At 38.2% G+C, this 19872-nt stretch overlaps 1 protein-coding gene across 1 annotated transcript in view; it reads right to left on the bottom strand.

Moving 5' to 3' along the window:
- Positions 1–19872, bottom strand: part of RSU1 (Ras suppressor protein 1) — a 317910-nt gene that overhangs the window by 215521 nt on the left and 82517 nt on the right. Inside the window, exons 4-5 of the mRNA XM_053713985.1 lie at positions 12936–13056; positions 952–1070 (exon numbers count right to left, since the gene is read on the bottom strand). Of these exons, the coding sequence (XP_053569960.1) occupies positions 952–1070; positions 12936–13056 (240 nt within the window). The remainder of the gene's footprint in view (positions 1–951; positions 1071–12935; positions 13057–19872) is intronic.

The raw sequence follows: 19872 nt of genomic DNA, 5'->3' as shown, positions 1-19872 counted from the left end.
GAGAAAAAAAGAACTACCTATGATCATGTTATCATTATATTGAAAATACTGTATCTATTTCAATTATGTTTATCAGCAACGTTATGTTTGTACCACACTAAAGGGTGTGTAGAGGAGAAAGTGGAACAAAGATTACAATTGTATTACAGCATAATAAACAGCAACCTATATAAATTCTTACTTTATTTGTGAACGGTAAAAATAGTACAATTATAACAGTGTGTATATTCAAACCCAAAATATAGCAAAAAAGAAAAAAAATATATACTATACAACACTGTCCACTAGAAAGACATGGAACAATGTTCAAAGAAGATCTTTGTACCTCAAAGAAAATGGGACTTAGTTTCAGTGAGCCTGCCTCTGGGCCTCCAACGTATGTTTCACCTTTTTCAAGGATGGTGAAAGGTGAAACGTACGTCGGAGTCAGAGAGGCACAGTTCCTAGTCACAAGGAGGGGCAGACCACTGAAACTAAGTTGCACTGGATCCTTTTTACAGCTGCTTAGAAAGGAGGTCTGAAGGTGCTGTTCTCTGATAGCCGTTGGGACCCCAGAGTGGCTGACAACTATTGCCTTTAATATTTAACAAGGACTTTGCCTTTTTAATTCATTTGTAATTTTGCCAATAATAAATATTGGAACCCCCTACAAACCAACACAGTCTTGGATCCATTTATACTGAACACTTCAATTAGAGCTATAAAAGCTCAGTATCATGTGAGTAAATTTCCATCTGTTCTTAAAGGGATATTCTCATATGGTTTAAAACTATGAATGTTTTTTTCCTTTTCTTTGAGATATGAAGAACTTCTTTAAACATGGTCTTATGTGCACGTTGTTTTATGGTATCATTGTTCTTTTCTTACTTTGTGTTTTTGAATTCCCCTGCCTGTAGATATTTGCAGTACAATAGCAACACATTGACATTAATGATACAAGACATTACTTACTTAGGTAATAGAAGTTCCCAGATAGAGAAGATTCATTTAAGTTGTTGTAGGTTAAGTCTAGGACTTCCAATGCTGGCAAAGACCCAAATCCTCGTGGTAAAGTGTTTAATCTGTTCATACTAAAATGTGGACAAAATGCCTTTAGATACTTATTGCCATCACTGTGACATTGTAGCCATCATTGTTCTACCATGTATATAAAAACAAAGCATGCAAAAAGGTTAGGAAAAGGCCGTTTAAATTTAAAATGAAACTAACAAACTGCAACTAATACATTGGGTGCCATTTATCAAGCAGCAGAGTTTGGAGACCTTAAGTTCCAGCCTTGCTCATGCAAACCTGTTTAACCCAAGTTAAGAAGTATCGCTCATAACACCACTGCATCTTAACCTCTCTGCCACATGGTGGTGTTAAACTGCTCCAAACTTGTTTGTTTAGGGTGACTGACAGGCCGTACTCTCACTCAATTAGTCATACAAGATTCCTTGTGCAATAATAAATGGACAACAGCCCACTTTCCATTGACACTGGCAGACTGGTTCCAAAGGTGGGTACCTTGCAAGCCTGTGAAATAAACTTCCTCAAGAGGTAGTAATGACAAGCACTGTTGAAGACTTTAAAAATGCATGGGACAAGCATAAGGCTATACTACGAACTAAATACGTTTATACTGTTAGGTAATATCCAGCAGACTTGCTGGGCCTATGGCTCTTATCTGCCGTCAATATCTATGTTTCTATATTTAAATGATACAATGTTGCGTATAGTTATTTGTTGTTCTCTGAGAATTGGGGGCACCTATAAGGTTCTGAAACTCTAATTCAAGGTACAAGGTGCCTGGGTTTGTTGTGCCCTGCATTAAAGGGACATGCAACCCAAACATTTTCTTTCATTATTTTAAACAACTTTGTAATTGAATTCTATTGTCTAATTTGCTTCGTTCTTTCAGTATCCTTTGTTGAAAACTATGCCTAGGCAGGCTCATAGACTGGGAGCTAGCTGTTCATTGGTGGCTACACACATATGCCAGTTGTCATTGGCTTACCAATGTGCTCAGCTAGCTCCCAGTAGTGCACTGCTGCTCCTTTAATAAAGGATACCAAGGGAATGAAGCAAAAATTATAATATTAGCAAAATTGTAAAGTTGTTTAAAATGTAAGGCTCTATCAATTTATTAAAGAAAAACATGTTTTAGCTTCATGTCCCTTTAAAGTTTATGGGGCATACGTAATCAATTTGAACATCTACCCAAATAGTATTTTTCATGAAAAACAAAAAAATGGCAAAAACGATAAGAGTTTAAAATTAGTTTTGCCCTTTGAAAGTGATAAATTACAATGAACATGTGATAAACCACTATTATTTATTAACTTATTCTATTTCTTTTGCCCCAAAGTATTCTTGATATATTCTAAGATAAAAAACTATAAACACTTTTTGTTTAGTTATCATTCAAAAAGAATATGAACACTTGTAAGTCACAGGTTGCATCAGAGCATATGTCTTCTTATCAAGCTGAATTAGCATAGAACGCAATATACAGTTTATGATACAATTATATTTTTCACCCTGAGTCAAATTGAAAATTTGCTTTACACGAATTACACACTAGTGCCCCATAGTGAGCAGAAGGGCAGAAAAAGCAAGTCAGAATAAAACGGTGCATTTCAAAATATATTCCATTAAAAATTGTATTTTCCTGTCATGAATAAATGAAAGTTTTCTCTTTTTACACTCACTTCTAGTAAAGAGACATCTGTCCTTATCAGTCAATGAAGATTCAAAGGAAGTACAAAACTAATAGTGCAGTATTAGTTTCAATTTAAAATTTTACCAGCAGGGGCGGAGCGAGCGACCGACCAAGATGGTCGCAACACACTGAGGCTCCGTGAGCAAGTCGGGTGTATTATTCAGCAAAAGCTGCCTAATTCTTCCCAAGACCTCTCCTTAAGACATGCGATGTGGTTGCAAAGCTCCGTTAAACAACTTGAGCTGCCTCTGGATCTCCTACCTGATCGGAACATTGATAGCGCTAGTACTCAGACCTGAGGCCTATATGGAAAGGCGCTTATGTTGCTGCGCACATTCTCCTGACCAGGCCTATTTTAACACAGCGGGCACTTACAACGGATCACCGGCTGTTATATCTGGGGCTGCAGATTAACGCTGACCACCAATTCTTGGCTGTGGCGGACTATAATAGAGGATGGGACGCCTCACATGAACGATATGCGATGCACAACACCCTTTACTGAACTGAGGGCTGTTAAGAACGGATTGCCACGTGGAGCTGCATAATGTGAGTACAATGCTGACATGCAAACTCTAACGCTGACATGTATGCTATCTTGAAGGACTATGGTTTATCCCAGATCTGACTTATAAAGGCGACATCATCAACTCAGCTTGCTATCCCCAGACAGGGCCAGTAAAACCTCACCCCTAACCTGAGACAATACCAGTGGAGAAGGTCCTGGAGGACTTAGAACAGCTTCAATCCCTGCAGATCTGGAGCACATAAATGTAAGACCACTGATCTATAGTCTGTGCAATTGTTCAAGACTTCACATATATTTTTTTTTCTCTCTCTGCATCCCTTAATAAATAAAATATTGCACACTGGATTTGCAGCTCTGGATTAAAACTCTGGTTTATTCAAACGACATTGCTTGCTATTCCCCTGGAGCACATAGCCCTCTCCCCTTTCCTGCTGTTCCATGTAACAGCAGGTCATATCACTTATTCCCTTTGCCGTGATCACCCTGTGAGGGTATACTCCCCGGGGGCTGTGTGGTTCTAAGGGCACATTTACCAACTATATTTGCAGGACCTGTGATAAAATACTTCTGCTAATTTTGAGGCTGTGGCTTATCTTTTATGATGTCTCAAAGGAGAGCTCAAAAGGGTGAAAAAGGACAAAAACTGTCGTCAAATGCCCAGAGCACTGTTAACACCTTTTTTAGGCACACAGATCAGGTTATAAACAAAAAAGACTCAGGAACCCAGCAGGTACATATGGAGGAGAGTCATTGTGACATGACTGATAATTCCAGCTGCCCTTCTCCACCAGCACAGATGAGCAGGGAGGACTCCCCGATTACCTACAAGGCAATTGAAGCGCTCATAGAGCATGTTAAATCCTGCATTAAGGATGAGTGCGCAGACTTAAAGAAAGAGATTAATGACCTGGGGCGCAGAGTTGACTCCCTTGAGGAGCATGAATATATTATGTCACAAAAAGTAGCAAGTCTGTCATCCAAGCAATCTCAGCAGACACAACTGGTAATGGCGCTGGAAGATAAAATCGATGAATTAGAGAATCGCTCCAGACGAGGTAATCTCCAATTCAGGGGAATCCCTGAGACGGTGCTGAACAATGATCTTCAAGACTACTTGCAAGCCCTTTTTGCAGAGATGATGGAAAGCCCTGAAGAAGAGAGTCCGGCTATACCACTGGATAGAGCCCACAGGGCACTACGCCCTAGACCGGCCGATGATGCTCCTCCTAGAGACATTATAGTTCATTTCCAACATTACAAGCAAAAGGAGGAGCTGTATAACATCGCTAGAAAGCAGCAAGCATTGTCATTCAGAGGCCATAGGATTCAGGTCTATCAAGATTTATCTATAAGAACCCTCCAAAAGAGGAGAGACTTTCTGATTTTGACTACTCACTTACGTGCCTTACATATTCCTTACAGATGGGGATTCCCTACGTCAATAATCACCACAAAGAATGGGAAGAAGATTGAATGCACATCAATGTCTGACGTGGGGAAATTCTGCAATCTGTTAAACATTTCTCTGCCTGATAAGAGTGACCCGCAGCCCTACCGGGGGCTTTCGGGCGGGCAAAATAACCCAAGATCTCAAAGGCGCCAAGGCCCGGAGCTGCCAACTCCGCAACAGAAACTTAGACAGACCACCTTGTCCTCATCTGACGATATAGAAATAGAGGCTCCAGGATGAACTTCTTTGAAGGCCCGTGCAGGGTTCCGTCCTCTGAGTCACTAGGGTTATAGGATATAGCCCAAATTCTACGCCCTCTAAAGAGAACTTTCTAAAAGGACTTAAAGAGACAAGACAATTTCTGGGGTTTTTTTTGCAGGTCCCGAATCAATCTGGAGCAGATGGGCCCGCCTCTACTTTGGCAGGAGGGTAACATTAAAGATATGTTTTAAGTTATAGATTAGAATTGACTAGCGATTACTAGGTTATCTGATGTCTGCATCTAAAATGTCATTTATGCCATAGGAGTAAGCTGTCTTGATATATTTTCTTAATGATCTCGATAAGTTAGTTATCCTGTTGCACTATGCCACAGCACTCTGAGTTTAAGTAGTTGTAATGTATTGCTCATGCCATATCTTAATGTTACTGTTCTAAATGTATACCACAGGTATTGTTTGAGTTACAATAGCACCTAGCTACATACACTTGTTTAGGACAGGATGGATCTTTTAATATGTTTGTACTCTAAATAATGCACAATGTAATCAATGCAACAGCATAGGTTAAGGTCTATTACTTTTGCGACTACCGTTGTTACATTGTTATTTAGTGACCTCACCACACTGCCCTCACAGACTGACTGCATCAGACAATGACTCACCTATCACAATGTCAGGGATAATTAGCGGCCTAGGCCGCTTGTGACTTCAATGGCTGATGAACACCCGGCTTGTACCAAAGCTCCCAAGTTCACCCACAGATAGTAAGGAGCTGTGCGGATATTGTACTGCCACAGACCCTGAAAATTGTATTTATAGTCAATCTCCCCTGAACTATTCGCAGCAATTTATTGCCTCCCTCTTATTTCCTTTCCCCTTTTTATTTACATCCCCCCTTTACCTGATTAACTTGGTATCCTATATAGCTCTTGCTGGATTAGTCCATTCACCCTTCTTAGGAATCACTAGTCCAACACAAAATGCCGACAAGCAAAGGGAAAGGCATATTGGTACTAGCAACCCAAAATGTAAAAGGCTTCTTGTCAGCTGAAAAAAGGTCTATTGCCTATTATGATTTCTATAAGAAAAATTTGGATATAGTTATGCTCCAAGAAACCCATTTCAAAAAACCATGCTGAACCCACACTCTCGACAAGATATTATGACAAACACTTTTGTAATTCCGGCCCACACAAGAAGATTAGAGTGTGCATATCTATCAAACGCAACATCCCTTTTGAGCTGCTACAAAAGCACTCTGATAAGGAGGGCAGGATCCTAATCTTGGTTGGTCTATGTTATGGGATTCCCGTCACCCTGGTTAATGTGTACGCACCAAACAGACCCACCCCAAATTTTTTTAGGTCTCTGGCCAACACTCTACTAGATATCTCTAAAGGCCCGATAATTCTGGGGGGCGACCTCAACTTCCCTATGAACCCCTCCATTGACACATCCACTGGAAAGTCTTACCTACCCAACCACTCCTTGAAAAATAATTGTGCAGCTCTTCAGAGTATTAATCTATTTGACACCTGGAGAGTAACGCATACAAATAGGAAAGGTTTTACCTTCTTTTCCCACCCCCAGCATTCATACTCCAGACTATATTCTATGTAGCCAAGCACTCTTGACAAATCTTATTTACTCTAAAATATCCCATACACCCTGGTCAGATCACAGTATGGTTACCACCAAGTTCAACTGGTATAAAGGCTCTCAGGGTACCTCTAACTGGAGACTAAACGACACTATTCTTACTAATCAAGAAACCATTGACAAACTAAAAAAAGCTTTCAGAGGAATATTTCTCCTTTAATAAGCCGGAGGACACTTCAGCCGCAACCAACTGGGAGGCTTATAAATGTTTTATACGTGGGGTACTGATAAAGCACAATGTTAAACAGCGTAAACTTAGATCTGCCCAGTTCACGTCACTGACAGATGATCTTGCTAGGCAGGAGTCTATTCATAAACTAGACCCAACCTCCCCTACAAAACTCGCCACTCTCATGGAAGCAAGGGGCACCCTGAATAATTTCCTTATACGAAACGCACATATGAGAGCCCTAACTACCAAAGCCAAATTTTTTATAGAGAATAATAAAGAAGGTCGCTTGCTGGCCAGATCACTCAAGAAACAAAGGTATGCTCATTTCATCAGGTCTATCACACAATCCCCTGGAGTGACTGTTAGTAATAACGACGAGATTGCGAATTCCTTTATCTCCTACTACTCCAAACTATATAACTTAAGAACCCTGACATCCACAGACAGATCACAACTCATAGATTCATACTTAGCAACCACAGATACGCCATCTATAACAGACGACGATAAGAAATTTTTAGACTCCCCAATAACCCTACAAGAAATCATCACCACTATCCAGGCACTACCCAATGGCAAATCCCCTGGCCCTGACGGCCTTACGGCTAAATTCTACCAGTTACTGCTAGAACACATAAGCCCACAACTTCTCACATTGTTCACTGACGTAGACCAGGATATAACTTTTCCAGAATCCCTACTTGAGGCTTTAATTACCGTCATTCCCAAACCAGACAAAGCAACTGATCTAGTGGGCAACTATAGACCAATTTCCCTTATTAATATAGATATGAAGATCTATGCTAAGATCCTTGCAAATAGGTTAAATAGTATATTACCAAAAATCATTCACCCAGACCAGGTAGGCTTTATCAGGGGCCGAGAAGCAAAGGATAACACAATCAGATTGCTGCACTCCCTACAGTACGCCCACGACTACCACATTCCACTAGTCTTACTCTCCACAGATGCGGAGAAAGCTTTCGACAGGGTGGACTGGCAATTTATGTGGAAAGCCCTGTCGAAATTTGGTCTCCCAAATTCATTTATCAATAGAATTCAGGCCCTATACCATAATCAAAACGCTAAAATTAAAATTAATAATACCATATCCCAATCATTTCCCATTTCTAATGGCACACGTCAGGGCTGCCCTCTATCACCCTTGCTATTCGCCCTAAAAGTGGAAATTCTTGCAATACAGATCAGACACAATGTAGTAATCAGAGGCCTGGACTTTGGCACTGTCAACCAGAAGTGCCTGTTATTCGCGGACGATGTGATCCTCACTTTACAGTCCCCAGAGACGACACTACCGGCCCTAATTGAAACACTTGAGGGGTATAAACAAGTTTCAAACTTTACCGTTAATATGGGAAAATCTGGCCTAATCCCACTTAATTTATCACCACAGGGAGTAGAAGCCATAACACGACTCACAAAATTCACTATCACTGATAAACTTAAATACCTGGGCTTGGTGATTCCGAAAGACACCCGCAAACTATTCTCAGATAATTATATAGCACTCCAAGAAAAGGTCAAAAGATTCTTAGACTCCTGGCATAGACAGGGACATCTGTCTTGGATAGGCAGGATCAATACCATCAAAATGATGATTGTCCCTAAATTTCTATATCTTTTTCAGACCCTTCCGATGGCCTTGCCAAATACTTATCTCAGAGCGCTAGGGAAAATGATAAACTCATTCATTTGGGCCTATAAGAGACCTAGAATAGCACAACATACCTTGAGCCTGTGTAGAGATGACGGTGGTCTTAATGTCCCTAATATCACTAATTATTACAGAGCAGCTCATTTATCGAGAATACTTTCTTGGAACCACTCTCCCCCGGATAAAGTATGGATACAGATAGAGAGCTATCTCTCTAGAGTCAACAATATGAGAGACTTAGCCTGGCTACCGAAACACTCCAGACCTCAGACACCATACCTCAATAGCTACATTAAAGCCACTCTTGATACATGGGACTATGTCCTTACCCATATCAGGGGAGTATCCACCTCAATATCCCCTCTGACTCCGTTACTGGGTAACCATCTATTCTTACAACATGACCTATTCACCTACACCAGCGCAAATACATCGCTACAAAACCTACCTATATATTTACTCCTAGGCCCGTCTGGCATTAAGGAAAGAGCCTTGCTCTATGAAGAGCTGGGGTCTCCCTTTCAAAACTGGTATGCATACTTTCAAATCAGACATGCTATCCATAGTAGCCCCTTCAAACCAGATATACAAAGGTCATTGACACAATTTGAACAACTTTGCACCAACCCTCAGATCAAAAAAGCACACCTGTCTAGATCGTATAATATCCTACGGGGCTCTTTCCCAGAACAACGTCCTGCATACCTGACGAGGTGGAATGAGGAAGTGCTAAACGATTTATCCGATGAAGATTGGAAGCGTTGCTTCCATTCTATACACACATCCTCCACATCCCTAATTATGGCTGAAGCGAACTACAAAATCATGGCTCGCTGGTACTGACACCCCAGCGCCTACGAGTCATCTACCCTAACGCCTCTTCTAGTTGCTGGAGGAGGTGTGGTGAGGTGGGCTCTATGACCCACATTTGGTGGTCTTGTCCTGGTCTGGCTGGCTTTTGGCCGCAAGTTGAGCAGAACATGAACCAGGTGTTGGGTACTAATATATCTTTGAATGCATGCTCCGTTCTTCTAAACCATGTCCCTCAGATTCCCTGCGCATATCGTAAAAAACTGTTTCTATTAATGCTGACATGCGCTAAAAGACTGATTCCCAGATTATGGAAGACTCGAGAGATACCCTCCATTTCTAAATGGATTCTGGAAGTAGACCATGTTCTGACCCTTGAAAAGATGCACTATTCGTATGCTGGGAAACAAGACTTTATAGCCAACGTACTATTCCTATGGGAACAGAGGCCCCATACCCACAACTGACAGCTAGGAAACACCTCCCTCTGTACCTTCCTTTCCCATGCAACTGACTAATCCACTGTGTTTAAGGGAAATGTGTATAGTATGTTGTGCAATATAAAGCTCAGTTCGGTTATGATAATCCAGCTTGATGGAAACTTGAAAAGATGTACACGCGATAGGATCTTATTTTCCTTCCCCGTTTTCCCCTTATCCTTACCCCCTTCCGTCCCCACCCCTCCCCTTCAATTAGAAAACAATGGGTCAATATTGCCTTACAATGTATATGTATTTAATTGTTATTTTGCTGTTCAGAGAATTATCACTTTGTTGTAAAATTGTTACACCCAATAAAAACTACTTAAACAAAAAAAAATTTTTTACCAGCATTTACTTAAAGGGGACATAAAACCCAATATTGTTTATTCATGATTCAGGTAGAGAACACAATTTGAATCAACATTTCAATTTACTTCTATTATTTAATTTGCTTCAATCTTCAGACATTCTTTGCTGAAAAATAGCAATACACATGGGTGAGCCAATCACACAAGGCATCTATGCACAGCCACCAATCAGCAGCTACAAAGGGGCATGAAAGCATCACTTTCTCCTTCATGGATAAGAGAGAACATGCAATTTTAAACGACTTTCCAATTTACATCTATTATCTTATTTGTTTCAATCTCTTGGAATCCTTTGTTGAAAAGCATACCTAGGTAGGCTCAAGAGCTGCTGATTAGTGGCTGCACATATACGCCTCATGTTACTGGCTCACCCACAAGCATTGCTGTTTCTTCAAAAAAGGAGACCAAGAGAATGAAGCAAATTAGATAATATAATTGAATTGGAAAGTTGTTGAAAATCGCATGCTCTATCTGAATTATGACAGGAAAATTTTGGTTTACATTTTTTTTTAATATAACATTTCATTTTTATGCCAGGTAATTGGATCTAAAAATCCCTGTATTACAATCTAAGTGTACATTATTTATCTAAATCACTAAGTCACTGGACTTGAAAAACATCCTCTCCTATGTGTCTTCTAATTGAATGGTGTCTAAAATCATTAGTTAAAGACTGCTGAGAAATTGAGTGGTCCCCAGAGCCGACCTATTAAGCCTTGTGTTTATAGGAATATGTCAAATTAGAGCATGTTTCCTTAGCTGAAGGTTCTATGTATTGGAGAATATGATCTATTGCATAAGTTATTTTAGAAAATACAACAGTGAATGGAAGGAAAAAATAAGAAAAACCGTAAACAAATCTAAACATTCAATACAATGTGTACATTCATTTTGCAAATAATTGACTGATTTATCACAGAAGGTATAAACAGTATTACATTGAAAGGGGAAGACAACTAGCCATAAACTATTCAGATATTTTTCACGTTACAGTATTTTTTTATTCAGAGTTTTTAGTTCATGTCGATGTTTTACTTTAAAGGGACATAGTACTGTATAATCCCCCACCCCGCCACTTAATGTGTTCACAATAATCATTTTCCCTGCTGGAGTGTAATAAAATAAACCGTTTATAAACAGCTTCTGTACCTTTATTTCTGATACTCAACATATCAATACTGCAGTATTGACTATAGCTTAGCTATGCAAACAAGAGGCAGCAGCAGAGAATCAACCTCCAATATCTCAGCCCATTTGAAAGGGTGTTTACAATCAACTGTTATTAGATGTTTTCCCTAATACACTGTCCTTCTAAATAGTGATTTTACTCTGTCCTTAAAGGGACATTGCACACTAGATTTTTCTTTGCATAAATGTATGATCTATTTATATAGCCCATCTGGGAGAGTTTTTGTAAGAATGTATAGTTTTTATTACTTTTAAATAACATTGTGCTGATTGTCAGACTCCTAAACAAGCCCCCAAGTTTTAGATTTATACTGATGTCTACAGACTCCTGTTTGTATAATCTGTTTTGTTCATATAGGAGGGGAGAGGAAGGATCTGCCTGTTCCTGCTTTCCCAGTCCATTCAGTGGGTGTCCCAGCCTAACCTTATCAACAGTGCTAAACTGGGAGCTTCTAAGTAAGTTTTTAAAAGGTTTTATACTGGATTTTTATATCAGTATCTTCTTTATAGTAGTGTCTATTACATCCAGTTATATGAAAATTGGTGTATACTGTCCCTTTAATGTAGAAAAAACATGAAGGGGATCACATTGTACAGTCAATAGAGCTTTAAACAGTGGCTATAATGTAGAGTCTGTAACTTACTTTTAACACAAGAAACAGATGATAAAATGTAATATATAGAAAAGTCATAATTTGCTGTGCTGAATCATTTGTATTAAACAGTATATGTAGTGCTTATATTCAGCTTTCAAGCCTTTACCTAGCATTTACAAGAAAAATGTAATATGATGTTTTATAACAGTTTTAAAGTGAATGTAAACTCACGGTCACCTCTCATCCTCATGTTGTGAATCTTCAAAAATAAACGTTAGTTTAAGTCATGATTTTTTTTTTAATTGAATAAGAAATGTGAATATAAACGTTTTTATCGCTATATTTCTTACTTTATTCCTCCGCCCGCCATCTTGTCCCTCAGTTCCAAGTTGATAGACAGTTCCTTTAACGAATAATCAATTACACCCCGTGGCGTCCAGCCCCTTTTCTTTGTCGTCATGCGATATAACTGCGCATGCGTTCCCTTCCTATTCGTTATTGACAAGCAATGCTCGTCCACGTCTAGCGCATGCGCTAAGCATTTACTACGATTCGCAATGGATCAGGGCACGCATGCGCATATTAGCCATAGTTTTAAAACGCATGGGCTAATTGATTTCTCTTCGTGAGCGTGCTTCAGGACTACGTAATAGAGCAGGCGGGACTGCTCTATACGCAATGTAGTCAGAATACAGGAAGTCCAGGATGGGAGGTGTTATCCATCAGAACGGAGATAAGTTATAATATAAATTATAATAGGATAACATGAATTTTGAAGAAAAAAAAATTGCGGTTTCAATTATAGGTTTATTGAGAATTGTTAGTGTACATTAACAACCGTATAATTTACATTCACTTTAAAGCTTAATTTTTATCTTTTCTCTGCAGGTTAAGTACCAGGTTAGAATGAAAACCAGGAAATAGCTATATAAATCTGTAAAAAAAAAATCTCCTCAGAACATTTTGATACAGCTCATTTCACGTTTACATATATGTGCCTCAAGTTAAATAACCCATATTTTAAACATATTGGAATATTTAACTGTGAAACAGAAACACAAACCGGTGCAGCACAGTAACGTACCCAAGGTTAAGATGCTTCAGTTTTTGCAAACTACTAATCTGTGTCGGCAGCTCTTCAATCTGGTTGTTGAAAAAGTTTAAAACCTCCAAATTTTTCAGATCTGCAATGTTTGGTGGAACGGCTAAAAAAAGAAACATACACGATAAATATATGAAAAATATGTGACCCACAAACATTTAATGAAAAAAAAAAAACACACACTTGAAATGTTATAAACAAATATCTATACACAAACACAATACTATAGTATTTTCACTTTCATGCACAAATATCATTAGCATTTGGTCACTTATTTTATTCATAAAACGAAATCGCAAGCCGACAAATCAGATGTAGCTAATTTCTATTATAGTCTGCCATTTATTGGTCAAACAGATTAAAAGCTTTTTCATTTGAACACCTTATGTGAAATTAGTTGGCAGATATTAAAAAGACAAGCAGTTATAGTGAAAGGAAAATCAAAATTAAAATGTCCACAAAGTAATTTCAATTTTGAATTATTATTATTGGTTATTTGTAGAGCGCCAACAGATTCTGCAGCGCTATGAATAAAACATTTTTTTAGTATAATTCCTTTGAAAAATGTTTCTAGTAAATGTGACTGCTGTTTTTAAGTGGCATACACACATATGCTGTAAGTGCCTGTGAACCAGCATTCAAACCACACAACCAGCGGCTTTTATGAAACAAAATAAGTCTTCATTGGCGCAAAACACACTATCACCTGCTCTCTTGGCAGACATGGTGTTTAAACACATCGGTAAAATGCTACTAGAATTTAGGATTTAAACATAGAGGGGTCAATTCTAACACACATTTTTTTTTTTGATGAAAACCTTCCAAAAACAGAGATTTTTAGTTTTGACCTTATCACAATAGCAGATTTTTTTTCCTGTTTCTTGGAGCCGATAACGCATTTTCAGCTCACCAAAAAAACTATTTTGTAACAGCGATTACAACCAATTTTTTAAAATTTTATAATTGCAAAATAGTCCTGAAAACATTTTTAAAAGTATTGACACCTAAAGGCATCTGGTAAATTCCTAAATAGGACTTTTGAGATCTTTACAAGTACTGTATTCCAAGACCATTTGTAATAATTCTTCTATGTGGCACATGTGCAAGACACTCTGAAATGGACACAGACGACATTTTAAAGGTGCATTTGTACACATGGTCTAGATTTTTTTTAAATGCTATATATTCAGCATTATTGTATAGTCAGTCTGCAGTGGGCAGGACACAAATTTATCTATGTATTTAATTTGTAATATCCCATGCAGCTTACTGGATCTGCAGGAAAAGTGAAATCAAGACTGCAACATCTAGAAATGACGTGTAGAAACTGTGTTGTATAACTGTTTGCTACTAATTAACACTTGCATTGTTGTGATAGTCAGTTACAGTACAGTCGTCTCCATAAATCTGATTTTAAACAGGTTCTCGTCTTCATAGCTGGAAATTCAAACAGAACTGTGTCTTCGTGACCAGGATTTCAGACAGGATTGGGTCTTTGTGACAAGGTATTCGCTGTCTGCCGTTTCGTCTTGTTTATTTGCAAACGAGATGGGGTTTCTTTTTTTTTAACAAAAAATTAGAAGTCAAACATTGTGGTTTTAAAAAAACATGACTTGCAATATCAGAACCTCTTGTAACAATCTAGTTACAGTAATAGAAATTTCACAAAGACAAAACACTTTCACAAGAGTACGGTTTTCCAGTTTTGGTGACATTTTTGCAGCTACATTATTGCAATGGAGGAAACCTCGTCACTTAGCGGTTTAATAGCTTAAAGAGTTAGAACTGTTAAAATCCATTTTTAGAAAAGGAGATCATTTGCAGCCACGTCCTAATAGAAGCCCATAGTCATCTTCTTGAATTCGGAAGTATATCTCAACAAACTAGTCAATCAATAATTGGAAATAATGAGAAAAAAATGTAAACTATTAAAAGTGCAAATATAATCATTGAGCAAACATGCGCAGTAGATACATCATGCCTATATACAAATGGCATTCATACTGTTTAGCAGTAAACTAGATAGATTTGGATTACAGTACCCACATTTTTTCTTTCATGATTTAGAAAGAGAATGCAGTTTTAAACATCTTTCTAATTTACTTCTATTATCTCATTTGTTTTATTCTCTTGATATTCTTTGCTGAAAAGCATATCTAGATATGCTCAGCAGCTGCTGATTGGTTGTTGCACATAGAAGCCTCATGTGATTGGCTTACCCATGTGCATTGCTTTTTCTTCAACTAAGGATAACTAAAAAATGAAACAAAATAAATAATAGATGTAAATTGTAATATTGTTTAAATTGGTATTCTCTATCTGAATCATGAAATAAAGATTTTGGGTTTAGTGGCCCTTTAATGTCACACATGTAAATGACAATTTCCCTTACACACTGTACAAAAGGGGTTAATTCAAAAGAAAAGGCCAATGTATAAATCAGTTTCAAATTGTATTCCCAGTTTTAATCCCAAAAACAGGTACTTAACAACTGAAAACAAATTTTTGGGAACTTTTCTACTGAAAATGAATTGTAGACATTAAAATAAAATAATAAAAAAAACACACACTTCCCATATCAGCCAAACCCGAGTTATCAGTAGCTGAAATCAAAAATATTGGAATTGACCCCATAGTTAGCTAAGGTCAGTAATGTAAAAAATGGCAAATATATTTGAAAATAAAAGATATTTTAGCTGCGCATCTGGTGATCAACCTAACAGAACGCCGACAATTAAAGAGAACTTTTTGTACTACAAAGAACAGTGAGCATTTGCACATCTAATGTACGTATGCCTTTTGCAAGCTCATTTAAACAATGCACCTGTTATGAGAGCTGGTGGTGACATCACAATATATTGGGGCATGATGTTTTAATGCAGATGCAGGAGGCATATATACATATGCTCTGATAAATAGGACTAGAATGATTTTTGCCAATACAAGTGTACGGCAAAATAGCGTATGCGCCAAAATTGAAATGCTCCTGAGTGCTTTTCAACTTTGAATTTTAGATCTCTCTTTTCCTATGCAAAAAAAATATATATTCATATACTAAACATGCACTGTGATAATTATAAGGTCAGTTTATTCTCCTTACTTACATCTTCAGCTATAATAAGATTAATTATACATACATAAGTACCATGATTTATTGTTTTTACAGCTCTTGGGAATCAAACAAGATGTCTTTATATCCATTTATAAAACTTCTTAGAAAATATCCAAGGACTATTCCATAAGACAAATGCTACGCAGTGCATAGAATGTGGATGCTACAAACATTACTTCTGAATTCTCTGTTTGTCCAGCACACATATAAGAAAGTATCTCTATAGCTGTGTCTGCATTTGCAAGTCATTAGCAGAAGACAAGCTCCTTATTTCACAGAGATTGTACACATCTGATGTGTATGAACACAGTTTCTATTTGTTTTCAGTATTAAAAGCCATCTTAATTGCAGACAGAAATGCATCTGCATAACTCTCATTTTGAATTCGTATGTGCCCAGTGATGGTGGGACGTCATATATAAAGAATCAAGCCCAGTGAGATTTAGAGACTGAATAGGTTTGTGTATACCAGAAAACTCAAAGGAGATATCAAATACTCAATTAAGGAAGTTTACATACAGTGAGCAATAACTCATATAAAAGTCAACAAAATGCTGACTCCACCCCTTCAAACTTATAAAGCTATTATGACACTTTCAAATGTGGAAAGCAACGTAGCGTGGAACGGTGGGAGTAAAACTCGTTGACAAACCCCTTGCAAACAATAAATCTGATAAGGCCAAAAAGTGTTACTAAGAATATTTTTCCACATAGACCATTAGTTGTTTCTTTTGGTGTAAAAAAATGGCAGAGTTATAGGAATGTGACTTCAGAATCTAGTAGATTGGTATAACTTGTACACATGGGACCAAACAACACAATCTCACAAACTCCTAACCCCAGATCTTCCAGCATTAGAAATATCCCAAAACATCTGAAATCTTTCTTCTATGACCCACTAGTGTTAGTGTTATAATTTAAGGGCTTGACAAACCCAGGAGCCTGGGAGCCACTGGCTCCTAGAATTTTACCCCTGGCTCCTAACATTTTGGGTTATTCTCCATATATCTATATACAAATCTAACTGTCTGGCTCCTAAAAATATGTCTGGATCCTAAATAATAAAAAAAAATTAACAGTTAAATAACCCAGAATTCCCCATGGGTCTGGATACAGTATCTGACACAGTCTAAAACTCATTCCACTAACACAAACATCATATACATATGGGTCCTGCAAACATACTGCACCTCCAACTGCAGATAAATGGAAGACAATCTTTAAAATAAACAGCAATATCCTCTGAGTGTTTTTGAAATCCCAAGATGCTTTCTAGGAAATAAGACTCCTCAATAGATTCAAACAATATTTTTAAAGCACTTCTGGGATACCCTAAAGGTGCTCATGTAAAAAAATACCATCTTGTTCTTGCCCACTTAAAGATAAATTTTGGTTAAAGTTTTTATTTCTTTAAATCATCAGATATCAAACAGTCCAAAAACCATAATTACTGCTGGAAACTTCAGTACTTTCTAAAGAAAGATGAAAATTTAGTTGGTATTATCAGTATAGACAGCGTAAGTAAAAAAGATGTGCCACGGGGGCATGGCTCTGGGCAGCACCTTCTATGGTTGCAATATCGGTAGCTTTGAGTAGATCACAAGATAATCTGTCTATTATCAGTGATATAGTTGACCATCTATCTAATAGCCTTTTGTAGATATTTAGAACCAGCAACTCAAGCAGATGCTCATGATATGCTACAATAAGGAATACTATCTTTGTTCACCGATCTGGAGCGTTGAGGCCTAAGGCAGGCTCTTCACTGAAAGGCTCTAAACACCACCCCCCCCTGGTATCTTGTAAGACGGGTATACAGTGCTTTGACACTGCTAATTTCTACAGCAAACATGGAGATTCAAGAACTTGAGAAGCTATTACTACATCACCTTATTCAACTGGAAGAAGACCTCTTTAAATCTATACAAACGCTCACCCACAAGGTTTCATATGCCATACCTACCAACGCGACACAGACAAGTGGCTCTGAGGTAGAATCAGCTTGTTTGTCTTTGAACCTTCTGCCGCAAAGAACTTCACTGAGAGAAGAATCTGAATACTCCACTAGGTTTGAGGAGGAAATAACAACGAGCATGCTAAACCCTTCTGGAGTGGAGTATCTTGACATAGCATGTTGTGATGAGGTCCTAAGCACCATAACTGTTGCGAAAGCGCACATAAGTCTGACTGATCGAGTAGAAGACAATCACCCATTGTACGATCAATATACAGAGGATAACATTGCTGAGGATGAGAATATGGTACCTGTTCCTCCCCAATACTATTATGGTCCAAAAGTCTATTCAGTCTATTTCTGAAAAAAAATTATGCTTACCTGATAAATTTATTTCTCTTGTAATGTATCGAGTCCACAGATTCATCCTTACTTGTGGGATATTCTCCTCCCCTACAGGAAGTGGCAAAGACAGCACCCACAGCAGAGCTACCTGTATAGCTCCCCCCTTAACTCCACCCCTACCAGTCATTCGACCGAAGGCTAGGAAGAAAAAGGAGAAACCATAGGGTGCAGTGGTGAATGAAAGTTTAAAAATAAAAATATATATGCCTATCTTAAAAAAACAGGGCGGGCCGTGGACTCGATACATCACAAGAGAAATAAATTTATCAGGTAAGCATAAATTATGTTTTCTATTGTAAGATGTATCGAGTCCATGGATTCATCCTTACTTGTGGGATCCCAATACCAAAGCTTTAGGACACGGATGAAGGGAGGGACAAGACAGGGACCTTAAACGGAAGGCACCACTGCTTGTAGAACCTTTCTCCCAAAAATAGCCTCAGAAGAAGCAAAAGTATCGAATTTGTAAAATTTGGAAAAAGTATGAAGCGAAGACCAAGTCGCCGCCTTACAAATCTATTCAACAGAAGCCTCATTTTTAAAAGCCCATGTGGAAGCCACAGCTCTAGTAGAATGAGCAGTAATCCTTTCAGGAGGCTGCCGTCCAGCAGTCTCATAGGCTAAACGGATGATGCTTTTTAGCCAAAAGGAAAGAGAGGTAGCCGTAGCCCTTTGACCTCTCCACTTACCAGAATAAACAACAAACAGAGAAGGTGTTTGACGGAAATCTTTAGTTGCTTGTAAGTAGAATTTTAAAGCACGAACCACATCAAGATTGTGTAACAGACGTTCCTTCTTAGATGAAGGATTAGGACACAAAGAAGGTCTTTTGGAGAAAAGACAGCTCTAGTAGAATGAGCAGTAATCCTTTCAGGAGGCTGCCGTCCAGCAGTCTCATAGGCTAAACGGATGATGCTTTTTAGCCAAAAGGAAAGAGAGGTAGCCGTAGCCCTTTGACCTCTCCACTTACCAGAATAAACAACAAACAGAGAAGATGTTTGACGGAAATCTTTAGTTGCTTGTAAGTAGAATTTTAAAGCACGAACCACATCAAGATTGTGTAACAGACGTTCCTTCTTAGATGAAGGATTAGGACACAAAGAAGGAACCACAATCTCTTGATTGACATTCTTATTAGAAACAACCTTAGGAAGAAACCCAGGCTTGGTACGTAAAACCACCTTATCTGCATGGAAAACAAGATAAGGGGAATCACATTGTAAAGCAGATAGCTCAGAAACTCTTCGAGCCGAAGAGATAGCTACTAAAAACAAAACTTTCCAAGATAAAAGCTTAATATCTATGGAATGCATAGGTTCAAACGGAACCCCTTGAAGAACATTAAGAACTAAGTTAAAGCTCCATTGCAGAGCAACAGGTTTAAATACAGGCTTGATTCTGACCAAAGCCTGACTAAATGCTTGAACGTCTGGGACAACTGCGAGACG

This window comes from Bombina bombina, chromosome 5, assembly GCF_027579735.1.
Source record: "Bombina bombina isolate aBomBom1 chromosome 5, aBomBom1.pri, whole genome shotgun sequence".
NCBI classification, from domain to species: Eukaryota; Metazoa; Chordata; class Amphibia; order Anura; family Bombinatoridae; genus Bombina; species Bombina bombina.
The sequence above is the reverse complement of the archived record's forward strand: the minus strand, read 5'-3'. Positions and strand labels throughout refer to the sequence as shown.